The 17,872-nt window shown below is 34.9% G+C and overlaps 1 protein-coding gene across 6 annotated transcripts in view; it reads left to right on the top strand.

Moving 5' to 3' along the window:
• The window catches only part of SCN2A (sodium voltage-gated channel alpha subunit 2), a 62,518-nt gene that overhangs the window by 10,384 nt on the left and 34,262 nt on the right, over positions 1-17,872 (top strand). Inside the window, exons 1-12 of one of the 6 annotated variants that reach the window (XM_080601140.1) lie at positions 626-711; positions 2,487-2,615; positions 3,101-3,192; positions 3,289-3,380; positions 4,285-4,557; positions 8,398-8,461; positions 9,037-9,178; positions 9,976-10,182; positions 11,593-11,883; positions 15,056-15,436; positions 16,438-16,570; positions 17,472-17,710. In XM_080601140.1, the coding sequence (XP_080457266.1) occupies positions 2,580-2,615; positions 3,101-3,192; positions 3,289-3,380; positions 4,285-4,557; positions 8,398-8,461; positions 9,037-9,178; positions 9,976-10,182; positions 11,593-11,883; positions 15,056-15,436; positions 16,438-16,570; positions 17,472-17,710 (1,950 nt within the window). In that variant the 5' untranslated portion in view covers positions 626-711; positions 2,487-2,579. Of the gene's footprint in view, positions 1-623; positions 712-2,486; positions 2,616-3,100; positions 3,193-3,288; positions 3,381-3,714; positions 3,851-4,284; positions 4,558-8,397; positions 8,462-9,036; positions 9,179-9,554; positions 9,651-9,975; positions 10,183-11,592; positions 11,884-15,055; positions 15,437-16,437; positions 16,571-17,471; positions 17,711-17,872 lie in introns of those variants that run through there. The other 5 variants (XM_080601138.1, XM_080601139.1, XM_080601137.1 and 2 more) reach the window with 5 other exon arrangements.

Below are 17,872 nucleotides of genomic sequence, written 5' to 3'. Positions count from 1 at the left end.
TAGGTGATGGTGCCATCATGTGGACATTTTGTGTATCATTGTGCGGTTTTCATTTTGGTGTTCTATTTTCATTTCTAAGAATGTCAGTCTTGTGAGTGAAGGTTTGTAAATCTAGAGCAGTTCTGTCACAATCAATGAAATTGTTTATGATTTGGAATTGTTCTGGAATTTGCTCTAGTTTTTTTTTTTCCTAATCTATATTACTAAAAAAAAGCGAAAACAACCACAAAAAAACTTACATACAGCAAACAGGTCAGCCTGTTTTGTCTAGGTCATCCAACAAAAATCTTTTTTTGTATTACTCCACTAGATTAGAAACCACTACTTTAAATGTTCACATTTTTATTTCAAAAGAAAGAAATCATCTAAGATCCTCTTAAAGTTAAGTGGTTTTTTGGGTATATATATGTCTATCTTTCTTTTAATTTTTGGTGTGTGGTTGTCCTCTTTTAACTAAAAAGCAGTGACTATGGAGGCTTTAACATACTCATATTTCCTGAGCATCAACATAGCAGTGGATGGATAAATAGCTCCTGATACTGGATATCTGCCAGGCCAGGGTGTTGTTTGATATTCTTTTAATGAGATTTTCTGGCTTACATTCCTTAACTCTTAACCTACATTATTCAGCATGCTTATCATGTGCACTATTTTGACCAACTGTGTATTTATGACCATGAGTAACCCTCCAGACTGGACGAAGAATGTAGAGTAAGTTAAATGGATTTTCTTTGACTAATATTCAGTAATCTGAAATAAACTGCTGTTTATCATGTTATATTAATAAGGATGGCATTTACTGACAGCAACTACTTTGTGGCATATGCTTTCAACAGCCATTCAGATGCTAGTTTCTTCTGTGTAAATCAATATATTTTCTAACACTTCCCTCATTACAGATTGTTAAATTTCAATTCTCTATTTCCAATATTAGATGAGTAATATAAGAAGATGAATCTAGTCTTATGACCGTGCAAAAAAGTGGATGATAAATATTTTACGCTGCATTCTGTGTTGCGTCTTTGCAAGAACCTGGGGAAATGTACCCTCCTATCTCTATTGCAGCAGCCATTACAGATAGAGTCCACTGGATGGCTTGTTTACTATTGTGCATCTTTCATTTACCAAAGACAGACCAATAATGAAAAGTTTGTATGAAAAATAAGCTATTACAAAAGTATTTAAGGGATTGGCTAATCCTCCCATAGGAAGTAACAGCTAGAAAAAGAAAAGTTCCAATATGGTATCAACACTTTGGTCCCCATATACAATTGGCTCAAATTTTGTGATGTTTCCAAGTCTGTAGACCAGAGTGTGAAACACTGCTCTTGATGGTGCTTCATTTTTGCAACAGCATTTTATGCTTCTGCTGCTTCTTCCCTCCTAACTGCTTTGGATGATAAGTACCAGTTTAATCTTTGGTAATCAACAGGGAAATCATAGGGCTATTAAAGACAGTGTAGGCATTCTCATTTTGAGTTCAATATGAACTACATGCACTCAGTATGTCTGGCATATTGTGAGGATTTATGAATAAAGATAGCTAGGTTGAATATTTCTTCATGTCATTATATTATGCCATTTATATATATAATGGAAATCCTGTCATCGGTTGAGTAAAGTTGTGCAGGAAAAAACATTTTTTTATAGTGATTGAACTGAAAAAAGTTCATACTGGAAAACTGGTTTCAGGTTGAGTCAAGTCTGAAAAGCAGTTCAAGCCTTTTAAACAGTTTAATTTGAAAAAGTGTTTTATCGTCTTTTCCATTAAAGATACAAATGAAACTAAATTTCAAAATGACATCATTTGGAGAGAGAACATTGAAGTGACTCAGAATGACAGAATTAAACATTTTTACCTTTTATGTTGCAGCCACATTTTTTTTTTAGTCAAAAAAAAGTAGCTGAATTTTATTGGAATTAGTAAATATTTTTGGTTGTTTTTGCACAGGATTTTGCATCTGAAAATACTGGGTTTGTTCCAGTACTATGCCTGTCTTGCTGAAGGTGCAGTACTGGGTACAACTACTCTGTAGCAAAGTCAATGAGTGATGATGAGAGGTTGACACATTGCGAGATCATGGTACTGTCCAATATTTCAGCATAAAAATAATATTGAAGAAATACACTTTTAGTCTGGAAGCAACTTTTGAAATCATGATGTATTTAGATGTATGTTCTTATAACATTGATTTAGATTGGACATAAACATGCACCAGGGAAGTAACAGGGAATTTTACATCTGATTCATTGGTGTAGATTATAGAATCTGATCTTCAGCCTATGGATTGTCATGTAGTCTATTAATTGTAATTTGATTCCTACTTCTCCCTTAAGGAATAAATTCTGCAGAAGTTTAAAGTTAGTTGTATCTTGCATTAAATTCTTAATGCCACTCAAAGAGAAGAAGATGGGACTAGAGAGCATATGGTGTACAGAAAACATAAATGTGTTTCTATAAACTCTGTCTTGCATATTTTCCTTAGATACACATTCACTGGAATTTATACCTTTGAATCACTTATTAAAATTCTTGCAAGGGGCTTCTGCTTAGAAGATTTTACATTTCTTCGAGACCCATGGAATTGGCTAGATTTCACTGTCATTACATTTGCGTAAGTTTCCCTTTTTAAAAAAAAAAATCTTTCTGATAGCATGAAATTAGTGACTAAAAATTGCCTCATATTTTGTCAGCCAGAACATTTGGAGCCTGGACTTCCTGCGGTTTCAATATGTTTCTTCTACCTCTTTTACACATTTTAGTATTTCTAACTGAGCATGTGCTGCAGAGGCCAGCATCGTGTGTCAGCCTGTTAGGATTGTGAATGCCATCAAGCCTGAACTGTTCATATCCTGTCTCCTTTCTGCATACCAGCATTAAAGGAATCATTCTGACTTCCTGCTAGAAGCTGACCAAATTAGGTTGCAAAAATCAAGTGAATGTGGTTTACTTTGATAAAATTTAATTTAATTTTATGGTCAGAAGGATATTTATAACACAGGCAAAATACAGTGAACGCTGAAGAGGTCTTAATCAAAGACCCAAGCAAATAGAATAAAATCTGCCTCAATTCTGAGTAACTGTGATTTAATCCTACAGGTATGTAACAGAATTTGTAAACCTAGGCAATGTTTCAGCTCTTCGAACTTTCAGAGTATTGAGAGCTTTGAAAACTATTTCTGTAATCCCAGGTAAGATGTAGTTGGTGTAAGGTGTTAGGCCCCTCATTTCTCCAATTGTTATTTGTGTGCTGTCATTGTGTTTGTGTGTGAACTCCCCTATTACAGATATGTGACAGAGTTTGTGGACCTGGGCAATGTCTCAGCGTTGAGAACATTCAGAGTTCTCCGAGCTTTGAAAACAATATCAGTCATTCCAGGTGAGAGCTAGGTTAAACACTGAGGCTGACTTTTGTTCCACAGAGGCTGTATTCACGTTTTTAAAACATAAGCCTTGTTTGCTACACATTGTTAACAAAATAAAAAAGCAGGAATCAAGACATAATTTTATTTAGATTGATTTTTGCTTTTTTTATTAGCTGTGCTTTCTTTTCAAAAAATCAGCCTTTGAGTTTAACAAATTCTTGCATGAGATATTTGCAGTAAACAGCCTATGTGATTTGCATCTTATGACATCAAGCTTTCCTTTATATGTTTTAAATATAAGTTAATTTTAAGCTTTCATATTGATGCAAATTTTATCATTTATTACAGGCACTTGATATATCAACTTTAACTCAGTTTCAAATGTCATATATAAAAAATTAATCTCTAAAGGATAGCATGGGCCATGCATGGGGAATTGTTTTAAAGATGTCTTTCTTCTCCAAACCATCATCCCTCTCATATCGTAAGAACATTATTATTAGGTTATTTTTAAAATAAGAATTTATTATGTCTTTGTAATAGGTTTATAAATGCAGAATAATTTTTGAAAAGTTCATATAAGAAAGGTTTGGGCAAGAAGCATCAGCAAAAGCAAACAATACTTTCCTATGTAAGGTTGAGATATAGCATGAGTAATAAAATCACTTGTTTTGGCATAAACAATGTGTTTGGTAATACCTACTTTTTATTTCTGTACACTCTAGAATAAGCATAAATTTACAGCTTTTCACTCATCTTCACAAGTAACCAGTCTTTTCATGGATATTATTGTATCACAAACATTAGACTCATTTAGTTGTCATTTTGCATGAAATCTTTATCTTGTCAGAAAAAAATCACGTTTTTTTGTGTGTTTAGTATGTTTAACATCATCATAAAAATCTTTTCTCTTTGCAGGCTTGAAGACTATCGTGGGAGCCCTAATTCAGTCTGTGAAGAAGCTCTCAGATGTTATGATCCTGACTGTATTTTGTCTGAGTGTATTTGCACTAATAGGGCTGCAGCTGTTCATGGGCAACTTAAGGAATAAATGCCTGCAGTGGCCTCCAGACAATTCTACTTTTGAAACAACTGTTATTTCCTACTTTAATAGCTCTATAGGTGAAAACGGCACATTTATTAATACAACAATGACAATATTTAACTGGGATGAGTACATCGAAGATAGAAGTAAGAATGATACCATTTACTGCATTGTTTTTTCTGAAACTTTTTAAAACAGATACAAAAGCATATCAGTACATTTTCATTGCAATTAAAATGTTGTTTCCTAGTCAAGAAACACAAAAGCACTTATAGTTTTTGCAGATTATAGTTTTAGTTTTCATTTAAAAAATAAACACTCTGTGTTATAAATAAAGCAACAGTCAAAATGAATATATTCATAATATTGTACTGGGTACCAACAAATCTTTTTTTTTCTTTTTTTCTTTTTTTAACCTACCGTGTAGGACTTTTAGAGTAAACCCACATTGTGTGTAGGACTTTTAAAGTAAATCCACATTGGAGCACGATGCGGAAATATCCTCCTGAAATGGTGTAACAGTTCTAATATGGGATCTGAAATCTGCATAGCTACATTAGTGCAAGATAATGCCCCAAATCATAAATCCACATTTGGACATCAGTTATCTCACTAATCCTACCACAGCATGTACATGAAGCTGCACTGTTTGTTCTGGAACTTGGTTGTGAACATCTCTGCACCATACACCCTTGCACAGCACAAACATGTCTTTATGAGTATACTGGTCCTATGCATCTAACCGTAGCAAAATCAGAACCACATTACATGTTATGTATCTTTTCATTTGTTTCCAATCTGTTGAAAATCAAGAAACTAGTATTTTTGTCTCTGTTGTACCACATAATACAGTGTTTTCACCTGAGAATTAAGGTAGTTAATGTCACTGTGTTAACAGTGACGTCTATAATATCTACTCTGTTAACAGAAAAGTCTTAAAACTCAGAACAGCTCTGAAAGTATCCCTAGTGCATTGCTATTCTGTCTTTCATAATGGAAAATAGCTTCAGTCTCTCCTATTTACATATAGTTAATGTATTTAGAGTTTTAACTTTGTAATTAGGCACAATTTTTTTTTTTAATGAAGTCTGCATAAATGGTGTAACTGATGACTACATCACTGAAAGTTAGGATCCCTCAGTTTAACAGCTAAATGCTTTTGGATCCAAGTCTGGTTGCTTTATAATCTTTTAATATACTTATCATCTCAGCATGCTAGTAGTCTCATAGAAATGCAGGATTTGAGAAGATTTTGGATGATAACCTGTTCTTAACAAACCTCTGAAAAAGAAATTCTATTGCTATTCTAATCTATTCAATTCTATTCTATCTCATTCCATTTCTTTCCATTCCATTCCCTCTTGAGCTGCTTCTTGTACTACATCACACAAATAGAAAGTTTTTTCTAAATATCTGACCTAAGTTTTCTGAATTTCAGATACTACTTCTTCTGAGATGTTAAGAATAAGATAATAATAATCTACTTTATATTAATTTTTACAACATTTTAAAACTGTTATCTTCTCTCTGGTGTTTTCTAAACTAAGCAAACCTATTTTCTCTGTTTCATGTTCTCTGTACCTCTTCAACAATTTTTGCTTTTCTGGACTGTTTCCAATTAGTCTGTTTTGTTATGGTTTTCATTTGTTTGTTTTAAGTAAGGTGCTCAAATCTGGTACGTACTCCTCTAGTAAAGGTACAAGGTAGCGAGAAGTAATTAGCTCATGCCACAGATCTAACATTACTATTAATACATCTCAAAATTACACCATTTTTGTATCAGTGCTGTATTGTTGATTCACAGTCAACTTGTGGTTCATGACAGTCACTGCATCTTTTTGTACAGCAGTGGCTGTGGCCAGATCCTATCTGTTTTGCATTTATGTATTCCATTTTGTCTTGTCAACTGTAGCGTTTTGCACTTGTCTCTGTTGAAATAAATCCAATTGCTTTTAGACCAGCTAGTTAGTTTGCAAAGGTCATTCTAAATTTCAGTCATCTCCTCTCCTAGCTTTATGTCTTCAACATATTTGATGTGTTTTTTTTTTGTATTAGGTCTCATCTTGAGCTGTTAATGAAACTTCTAATAAAAACAGTGTATAGTGCGGATCCTTTGAGGATCTTCAGAAAATGCTCTTCTGAATTGACACTGGGTCACTGGCAACTGTTTTCTCAGAATCATTTTTCAAGCATTTTCTGATGATTCCAGCTGGAACATATCTCCCATACTTGCTTATGAAAGTGTCATGTAGGACTTGTACCTGTGACTACTGTCCTAACGTTGACAAAGGAGGATACTGAAATAGTTTTATGTACAGCTAATTTTTAATAAGCTCGTAATGACTTTTTTTTTTTACTTTATTGATATCATCTTTATATTGAGAAATCAATCTTTTTTTTTTTTTTTCAAAATACTGGACTGAGAATTGAGCTGACTTGACAGTTTATCTGGATACTCTTTTTACCAGAAGAGGAGCTGTGCTGTGCAGAAATGTGAATTGGGCACACAGACAGTTTTGAAAATTCAGCTTGGTGCCTATCTTCATCTTTATACATTTTAAGCTTTTTAAGTAGGAGTAGATCTCTCACAGGGTATGACTATGCAGGCACCTAAATATCTAAAAACCCATTGTCTTCTTATCTGATGTCAGAGAACAGAATGCAGATGCAGAAGTGATGCGCCCGATCTCTTTCTCATTAAAATAAGCAGATTTTATGCTGTCTCCATCATATACTGGTGGTGACAGAGTAGAAGCAGTCAATAGGAACTGGTTGCAATTCCCTGCTTGTCTCTTTAGCATTAGCCCTCAGCTTGTTTATGCCAGCTAAGTTAGTCCATGCCAGCTGGCATTAGATCTCAAGGAACCATCTGTTTCCTGAGAACAGCCAGAGCATACCTAATTTTGGCAACTTTAGCTTAATATGCCACCTGATCCAAAAATCTCCACTAGAGATTCCCATTTTGCTATAAGAGCTCCAAACAAGCAATTGATGGCAAATCGGTTTTCATTTTCTGCATCAAAACAGAGAAAGAAAAGGTGGGAGTGGCTGGGAGAGGAGCAGGAGCAGAAGAAGGACAAGGAGAAAGAGGAGAAAGGAAAAAGAAAGAGAAAAAGAGAAAGAGGAAGGATAGAGAACGAGGGAAAGAGGGAAAGAAAGAAAGAAAGAGGGAAAGAGAAAGAAAAAGAAAGAGAAGAAAGAAAAAGAAAGAAAAGAAAGAGAGAAAAAGGAAAGAAAAAAAAGGAAAGAATGAGAAAGAAAAAGGAAAGAAAAAAAAAGGAAGATTGTTGCAGGGGCTTTTTAAACTTTCAACTCTTTAAATTAATTTTAACCTCATTTTATTAGTTAGCCTATTAACAAAATGCATATAGATACTTCAGGTACATTTCTCTGCTATAGAATTTAGTGTAGTTTTCTTTATTTTGGTCATGTACGATAAAAGCTTGGTTTTGCCTTCCACTGCTCAAGTCAAGATCCACTTAAGAATACCTTGTGCATGTTGTGATGTGTTTTCATGCTGCAAAGACTTCAGTACTTTTTCCAGTAATATTTGGATAAAATAGTATGGAATTAATAGTTATAAATTAGTAACTTTAAATGGTATATATAAAAATGCTTGAAAAAGGCAGGGAATTGCTCTCCGTATTTGTCCTGTTTTCCTGGTATTCATTCACTCATTAGCTGACATAAACAATTTGTTAATCTGTCATTTGTATCCTTACTCAATTGTGTAGGTTACTGAGAATAAATCATATGACTACCTTTCTATTCTCTAAAGAAAGACCAACTTCAAGACTATATAAAAGTAATTTTCCTGTCAAAACAGTGTTTTCCATATTTTTTTTTAATTTCTGATCGTTGTATATTGCAGTTAAACAGTTAGCTCTGCTTATTTCTTCAAAGTGTAAAAGTTTTTGTCATAGCTCAATTTCCCATAGGGTATAAATGATGTCTTTATCTTATTCATTATTATTTTTTTTAAACAGATCATTTCTATTTCTTGGAAGGACAAAATGATGCTCTGCTGTGTGGCAATAGCTCAGATGCAGGGTAAGAAAATGGTCGTCATTTTTCATAGTGCATCAAGAAAGAATAATTAGCTACTTAGAATAGCTTAGGTAGCTAACTAAAGTATCAACTGTAACTTAGAATTTCAAATTACCAATGTTTGGGGATATGAAACTATACCTAAATATAACCATCTATGTGATTTGAGTTTACACAGGCACTTTCTTCAGAATCTTAGGCTAATTTTGTAAAGGTAATCCCATGGAATGCTATGTGCATAAATGTTACTGCCAGCTGGCTGACAACTGTTTATCATCAGCTGTTCTAGTTGACATTCTTCTCTTGCTTTCTTGATGGAAATTTGTTGATAAGAAAAATTGTGGGGAAGGGTTGATTGCTGTTCGTTATATTATTAAAGCACTGAAATATCAATAGGAAATGGAATTAAAAATTGAAAACTGATTAAGATACATATTTTTATCCTAGGTATGTAGAATAAAATTTTACTTGTTCATAATTTCATTAGAAACTGGTACTCCTGAGCAATTTTGTGATTTTCTATAGAATATCGTAATTTAGAGTAGTTGTTAAAAATAGCATTTCCTCTTCTTTTGTAGTCAATGTCCAGAAGGATATATATGTGTGAAAGCTGGTAGAAACCCCAACTATGGCTACACAAGTTTTGATACATTCAGTTGGGCATTCTTGTCACTGTTTCGATTGATGACTCAGGACTTTTGGGAGAATCTTTACCAGCTGGTGAGGACTTATTAAAATAAACAGCACCATCACCAATACCATTACTACATAGTACTTGCATAGTTATTTTCATTCACGTGTCCCTAAGGCCTTTGGGACACAAATCATCTTCTATTTCATATATGTAAGCTGTCTAAAACAACAGGGGCCTTGTCCATGATTTAGGTTTCCATGTGCTATTCAAATACATAGTAAGAAATAGCTGTTACTTTATGAAGGTGGTTAAGAATTATTGTTTCCTTTTCACAAATGAGTAAATGAACTTGTTAATGCTTCTTGCCCAAACGTGCTGTAAATAGATGCTAGTTAAATTGATTAGCAGTCTAGTACAAATATGTTCTCTTTGAGAAGGTTGTATCTTGTCCCTGAACTATACAGATCCTTAACCTGAAGGACAGTGATGTTGTGCAGCATGACATTTTGTATACTGCATTGTCTTTGTGGCACTGTAGTTTGGGACTGATGAGACAAGGTAAGATGCGGGCTAGTGGCCCCGCTACTGTTAGATTTAAAGGCTATAATATAAAGGTGTAATTGTGACAGCAACTTCTATAACTTCAGAAATTCTGAAGTATTCAAGTTGTAGAATTTTATTCACCTTGACCATAGCAGACATAAAACTTGGATTTTTGCACATATAGCCAGAATGTAATACTAGCTACTTGTATGTGGAAAAAATAACTAAATCATCTTGTGCTAACACAGAGCAATCTTACAATGTGTTTCTAAAATATAACGCAGATGCAATAGTATGTAAAAGTCTGCTAAAAAATGTGTATTATCTCTTTTTTCCCCAGACACTGCGTGCTGCTGGGAAAACATACATGATATTTTTTGTTTTGGTCATTTTCCTGGGCTCTTTCTACCTGATTAACTTGATCCTGGCTGTGGTTGCCATGGCCTATGAAGAACAGAATCAAGCAACTATGGAAGAAGCAGAACAGAAAGAAGCAGAATTTCAGCAAATGCTAGAACAACTGAAAAAGCAACAGGAAGAAGCTCAGGTATTCTTGTAAAGGACAATTGCTTTTGCCATTCATGACTGTGATTGAATGTTCACATCTGAGAATAGTTTCAGTCCCCCACTTCTAAATATTACCTCCTCTCTCATAAATTCCTTCATTTTGCAAAAAATCTTTAATGTTTTCCATAACATTTCTTCTGCTGGCTTAAGTAAGCCTCTTAATGAGCGACCAAAAAAATAAAAAAATAAAAAATAAAGAAGCAGTAAGCTAAAATTTCAAACAAGAGATTGAAAATAATTTTTTTTATTGTGAGGATGACCAAACACTTGAACAAGTTGTCCAGAGATGTTGTGCGATCTGCATGCTTGGAGATAATCAAAAGCTGTCTGGACATGGTCCTGGGCAACCTTTTGGTGACCCTGTCTGTGCTGGGGAGTTGGACAAGATGACCTCAGGAGGTCCCTTCCAACCTCAACCACTCTGTGATTCTAGAAATTGAGGTGGAGATGTGGGAAAACAAACCAACAAACAGGAATTCTGCTTATTTAAGTGACAGAAAAAAACAACTACTGTCATTGGTGTGGGAGCAATATTTTGTTTCAGCAACATTTGGCTTTTTCTACTCCTTCTGCAGCTCTCACAGCATAAATAGTGTTCCAGTTTTAAATAAAACTGGAAAAAGTGGAAAAAATGGAGAAAATGCTTCTTCTACAGATGTCATGATTACATACTAATTTGAAACTCCTTTTCTTTGTTTGAAAACTCTGAAATCTTTAATAGGATAATAGATTATGTCTGCTTGGCATGTAGCCACACAGAGCAGAAGTTGAACTATGTCTTCCATGTGATCAAATGACTAAAGCCAGCAAAAGGGGGTTGTTTGTTTGTTTTTACTACAGATTGCAAATAAATATTAATCAAATGCCTCACAAATGTTTGACTTCAAACAGCAACAGATCTCTAATAGCCTGCAGTTAAACTCAAATCTCCGATGATTGTTTGCAACACCGAAATTAATAATGTCATACCAACTATTTAGTAGACTAGAGAGTATTGCAAATCCAGCAAAATGGTGCAAGAAAATGTTGCTTCCCATTAACAGGGATTTTCCTGTTGCTTGAGCCTTTTTCCTTTTACATAGTTTTTCAGGTGAAAAAGTCACTGTGACATATTGCTCCAATCTGAAAGAGATGCTTGTTAACTCGGTTCTCTGACAGCACATTTCTCCCTTGGGCTGCTTTAACTGCTGGTTTATGGAGCAGTGGCAAATTATGGTTCCTGTGGTATTTCACAAATTATACTTCTTATGATAGACCAGGTTCAATGAAGCAGGATCACTGCTTTTATTTCAAATTTATTATTTTTTTTAAGAATAGCAATAAATTTAAAATACTGAGTGGTGTGTATTTGTATAAATGTATTAAATTGCATATGTGCTTGTACATATAGGCAGCAGCAGCAGCTGCAGCAGCTGACTCAAGAGATTATAGTGGAGTAGGTGGAATAGGTGGATTCTCTGAAAGCTCTTCTGAGGCATCAAAACTGAGCTCAAAGAGTGCTAAAGAGAGGAGGAATAGAAGAAAGAAAAAAAAGCAAAAAGAACAGTCTGAAGGCGAGGAAAAGGATGAGGAAGAATTTCGCAAATCCGAATCAGAGGACAGCATCAAAAGGAAAGGCTTCCGATTTTCCATTGAGGGGAATAGACTTACATATGAAAAGAGATTCTCTTCCCCACACCAGGTACCACAGTATTTTTACCTCTTAACATCTTTGTAGTCTACTTATCATAGAAACAAACCCCCTGTAATGCAGTTTGGTCTGTTCTTGCAAAAGATAACACAGACTCTTTAAGTATCTTAAGTCAAAATATAACCAAGCTAATAATTGCAATCAAAGATGAAACTGTAAGAATTTGAGAGATTTTGTTGAATTAATGTCTGAAAAATCAAAATAATGTGTATTAATTAGAATGAGTTGTATTTGCAAGTTTCTTAATGAAAAAGAACCCAACAAGGTGGATGTATTCAGAATGATCAGTGGCTTCAAAATTTGGTGCACACATACAAAGGAATTTCATGTTTTCAATGAGAAAAGTGTTAAATTTGGGGTGCAAAAAAATGTTAAATGTATCATAAATGTTCAAGCGAAATTTGGCAAATTAATTGATGTGAAACCCTTAATAGTGTTATCTTAAAGGTGGAAATATCTGTGGCAAAGTGCCCTTGCATGTGTTCTCCTACATTGATACGAGTGACTCAAGAAGAGTGCCATCTGCATCTCCCATCGAGACATCTATTTCATTTGATAGCTTTGTTATGTCATCCGTTCTACAGTTATCAGAAACTCCTGTTCATTTGCCCACCTCAGACTGTCCCCTCAGCTGTTCAGGTCTAGATCTCACATCCATTCTGTTCTTTTTCTGCCCCTTTGTGTGACTTTTGCCTCAATATGTCTCTTCCTTTTATCCCCACATTCTTGATTCTCCCTGGTCTTTATGAATTGCTTTCCCCTTCTTTTTAGTAACTATTTCTAAATTCCTTCCTTTTTTATCCTCTTCTATTCCTGTCTCTGGAAAGCCTGTTTCATCACTAAATAGATCATGAGCATCCATGTTCTTTTCATATATCACCTTCTCCAGCTCCCATTCTCAGAGAAGCTCAAACCTCTTCATCTGTTACTCTCTTATTAAGGACTTTTCCTCCTTCGATCAGACTGTGGTGGGACTGTAATTTTTCTAGCTTCCCATTTCTACCAAGTTAACTCCTTCCACTTCCTCCCTAACATACTTTCTTTTTTTCATAGCACTGCATCCATTGTTTTTTCTTGGTCTGACATTGTTTTATGTTTTAACTGTTTAACTTTGTAAGACTTCATTTCTAAATTTAATTCATGATTTATTCTGTTCCTTATACAAATCTTCTCATCTGTATCCATTGACTTCAACTTCATGTTGAAGACCCATCTGATCCTGTAGGTCCTTATTCTTACTCATGTCTTCATTCAAACTGCAGCCTTATTCAGCTGCAGCTCAATTCATCCATCCTTTAAGAAATAAAGCATACCTCATCCAACTTGCTTCTCTTACCTTTTCATCTCTAAGTTCATATACAGCTGTTTACTATAATAGTCTAGCGATTCCCTCCCCTCTGGTTTTCCAACCCCAGTTCCTTCCCACTTTGGGTTCTAGCTACCACACTCAACAGAAATTCCACTCACCACAGTTTTTAATAACCTTTTCCTAGACAAAACTCAGGTTTATATCTCATTTTTGACATCTTCCTTGACATTTCATTTGCTTTCAATGTAACTGACCATTATGTTCTTCTTGAAAACTTATTCTTCCTAACATTCATTATTTTGTCTCCTCTCAGTTCTGGTTTAGTTGTGCTTTAGAAGATCCTTTTACCTCCTGACAGTTTTCCAAGGGATTTCCACAAGGCCCTGTTGCTAGTTCCTACTCTCTCTCTTTTTTATTTTATTTTATTTTTTTTATTTTTGACTCTACTCTGGAGCCTCAGCTGTGAATAATCTTTAACTTGGACCTCTTTCTATGTCCCTGTTCCTGCTGTGTTCATCAAGAATGTTGTTACACAGAACACTAACCTATCTCATTGCTTTTACCTAATCTGCTAGTTAACATACCTACCTATAGATATTTTCAATACCGTAAAACATACTGTGCTTAAAGCCCATCCCAACCTACCTTGTCTACTTACAGTAAGCAAATCAAGTCACAGCTTTGACTGACCCATGCCAGCATCCATAACCTCCTGTTAAATTTTCAAACTAGTTTTTTTGAGCTCTTTCTGGTATGCTGCCCCTCGTGCTTGGAAGAATCTCCCATGAGTTTCCACAGAACACTTCATTGCTTTCCTCAAATCCCTCTTTAAAACTCTCTTTTACCATGCTGCCTACAGAAAGCTTGACAGGGAAGTGACTTAAGGTGAGCTAAGACCACTGTTTATCATACCCATCAATTTTGCCTCTTCATATTCCCTCTCTTTTTGTATCCATCTGTTGTGTTACACTTAGATAATTTATTTGCAGAGTGCCTTTTTGTTCTGCATTTTGCAATGCCTAGAACAATGGGGCTCAGATCCATAAAGATAAGTTGCAGAAGAGAAACAGACACTGCTTTGTTATGTATCATCTCTGCTGTTCATAGAGGTCTTGGGTGAAATCAGGTGCTAATGCCAGTCATTCAAGTCAAGAGAATCACTAACATGAATTAAAGTTAAGCACATGTGTAATTGCAAGATTGGAGCTTTATTTTGACTGATCCTGAAAAGATCCACCCATAGCAAAGCATTTACTCATATGAGTAATCTGATGAAGATTAGTGAGACTGTTCATAGAAAATTGCATACATATCTTTGCGTATTCAGGATAGCTAACAATTCTGAAAAGAAATAAAAATCTTATTGGGGCCTATTTGAACAGTACCTGAAAAAAAAAATTTAAACTGGGCAGTATTTGAGAGCTACTTCTATGCACAGACTGAGTCACAGGAAATATGCCAAAAAAATTTATTTACTCAGTCTGTCAGACTAATCCCAACCTGGGATAAATAAGTGTCTAGATGTGCTTACTCAGTTTATGAACAGTTGGTAATAAAGCAGGCAGAATGGCAGAGGAAGCAATTCTGTCAAGCAGTTTCTTTTACTGTAATTAAACTGGTTGTTTTTATATAGCCAAAGTAGTAAAATAACTAGCCTTTGTCTGTCACTTATGTGCTCTTTGTTTACTACCCAAAAGGGAGCGTACTGGGGGAGGTTGTATATTAGGGTTGTTCATTTCCTTGTAGATGACCTTACCCTTTAAGACATATTAACACTGTGTTTTTTCCCCTGTATGAAAGTGTTATATTTAAAATAATTTTCATCTGATAATCACTGTTTTTATTTGCCTACAGTCTTTGCTGAGCATTCGAGGCTCCCTGTTTTCCCCAAGGCGCAATAGCCGAACAAGTCTTTTCAGCTTCAGAGGTCGAGCAAAGGATGTAGGATCAGAAAATGACTTTGCTGATGATGAGCACAGCACTTTTGAAGACAATGAGAGCAGAAGAGATTCTCTCTTTGTTCCTCATAGACATGGTGAACGGCGCAACAGTAACATTAGTCAGGCCAGTAGGTCATCCAGGACAGTACCTCCACTTCCAGTGAATGGGAAGATGCACAGCACTGTGGATTGCAATGGAGTAGTTTCTTTAGTTGGTGGGCCTCCAGCTCTGACGTCACCTACTGGACAGCTTCTGCCAGAGGTGATGATTGATAAAGCAGCCACTGCTAGCAATGTAAGGAAGTCTGCAGTAGCTCAGGCATGATGTCCTCTCCCTGTGTAACCAACTACTGTTTCTATGAAATTTAGTCACTTGAGAAAAATTCCCTTTTTGGCCAAGACATGAATGCTCCTTTTATATATTCTAGTTATAAGCTGAAGAAGAAAGTGAAGTTGTCTAGCTCTCATTAACTAGATACGTGAAAATGTATGTTAGTTCACTGGAATCAACAAAATAGCATAGGAAACCATTGAATAAATGTAGCACATGTAATCTAATACCCATGTGTTCATTATACTAACTGAAGAGGTCATGTATTTGCATATCAGACAGGATATCAATATATATATATATATATATATATGAATTATATTTACCTAATGGAATATATTAAATGAGCATTTAACCTCCCACTGACCATACCTGAAATTTTTGATATAATATCTGATAGGACAACTTATGCTAGTTAGTGTTCCTATCGAATTGTTAATTTTCCTAGTGATTTTTTTTTTTTTGTGACGTCAACATTAATAAATATTTTTCTCTTATTTGTTTTGAAATGTGTGCTAGGAAGTTAATAACTTCAAAGTTATCTTAATAAAATACACTTAATACTTTGTGCTCTTACAGCTAGCTGTGTGGGCTGTGCATTTTCATGTTTAGAAAAATACTTCACTGCCTAATATGAGGGATATATATGGCAGAGCTCATTGACAAGCATCATGGAACTTTTTATAGTCTAAAAACTCATGAATCTGTCTTAATGTCTCAGCCCTGTTTCAGCAAAATAGTTAAACACACATTCTTTGAGCACAAGAGCAGTCCTACAAATGTATTTGGCTATTCGCTGTATACAAAGATAGGCATTACATCATTCTCTTGCAAAACAACAGTATAATGGAGCATGGGGCAGGACACCAGAGTGTGTGAAACCATTTTACTTTGATAATAATTTACAGTGTTATTCTTATGAAATGAACAATTGATAGGCTAGTTTATCAGTGTTTTATTTTCAGGGCACTACTACAGAGACTGACTTAAGAAAGAGACGATCTAGTTCTTACCATGTTCCTATGGACTACCTAACAGATCCTAGTGCAAGGCAAAGAGCAATGAGTATAGCCAGCATGCTTACAAATACAATGGAAGGTATGTACAATAGAATTTTTGTATTATGATACAGTTACTATTAAATGTATGACACACTAAGTAGTAGTGGTGTTTAAAGGTAGCTATGTGAACCTAAAGGTAAAGACAAGGTGAGATTTGTATATAGAGGTAGTTATTTTGTTTGTTTGTGTATTTTTTAATATGGACTGATGTATTTGGAAAAGCAATCAAGCTTTCAGTATAGGTTTGAGATGGAAGCAGCAAACTTCCAAGAAAAGTGCAAGCAGAAAGCAATTGATCAATGCAGCGTTTCTCTAGAGGAGTTGTGTTTCAGGGTAAAAGTTCTATTTAGATTAGTGAAATGGCTATGCTTCTTGCAGTAGAACAATCCCCTTCTACCAATTCACCAGACATGCTGTTTCACAAAGGAAAGATCACGTTGCTCTTTCTGTTAGACTAAATACAATGGTTCCAAAACATGGAATTAAAAAACTACTTGTTGTAATAAAGGGCAAAATGTTGTTCTGAGGCTTAAATGACTATGCCCAAGATAGCAAATGGGCAGGTTTGCACATTTGGACCATAATTGTGTCTAAATAGTTGTCTGACTTTAGGCTCTTTCTAAGAGTTTATCCTTCCTGAGTAAAATGTGATATATTTTATTCATTCTATGCATGCCAGATTCCTAAGGCAAATTTTTACTTTGCATCCTATGCAGCATTTATTTTTAAGTGGTTATTTTATTTATTGAATATTTGGTATTCATTTCACATCAAATCTAATATATAGTGGAACAGATTATTTTTTATTTTTATTTTTTTTTTTTGACTGGACATTAGCCTTGGTTTCAGAGGAAAATACCCAGGCCTAATGAGCAGGACTGGTAATATGTTTAAATAGAGAAATATCTTTAAAATGTTATTTACCTTTTTCTCTCTAGAACTTGAAGAATCAAGACAGAAATGCCCACCATGCTGGTACAAATTTGCTAACACTTGCTTGATTTGGGACTGTTGCACTCCCTGGCTGAAAGTCAAACATATTGTAAATTTGATTGTGATGGACCCATTTGTTGATCTGGCCATTACTATCTGCATTGTTCTTAATACCCTGTTCATGGCCATGGAACACTATCCAATGACAGAACAGTTCAGTGGTGTGCTTTCAGTAGGAAACCTTGTAAGTCTTTCATGATGTACAATGTATGTCAAATGCATTTTTCTTAAATAATTCTCATGTAGCCTATGTACATAAGTTTAAAAGAAAATGTTGACTAGATATTAATAGGCTTGGGATTGTTGAATTTAAATTTAAGCTGTAAAGCGCCTCTTGACATTTGTG

The sequence above is a fragment of the Anser brachyrhynchus genome, assembly GCF_964034855.1.
Source record: "Anser brachyrhynchus genome assembly, chromosome: 7".
Classification (NCBI taxonomy): Eukaryota; Metazoa; Chordata; class Aves; order Anseriformes; family Anatidae; genus Anser; species Anser brachyrhynchus.
Note: the sequence above shows the minus strand (reverse complement) of the source record. Positions and strands in the feature narration are given on the sequence as shown.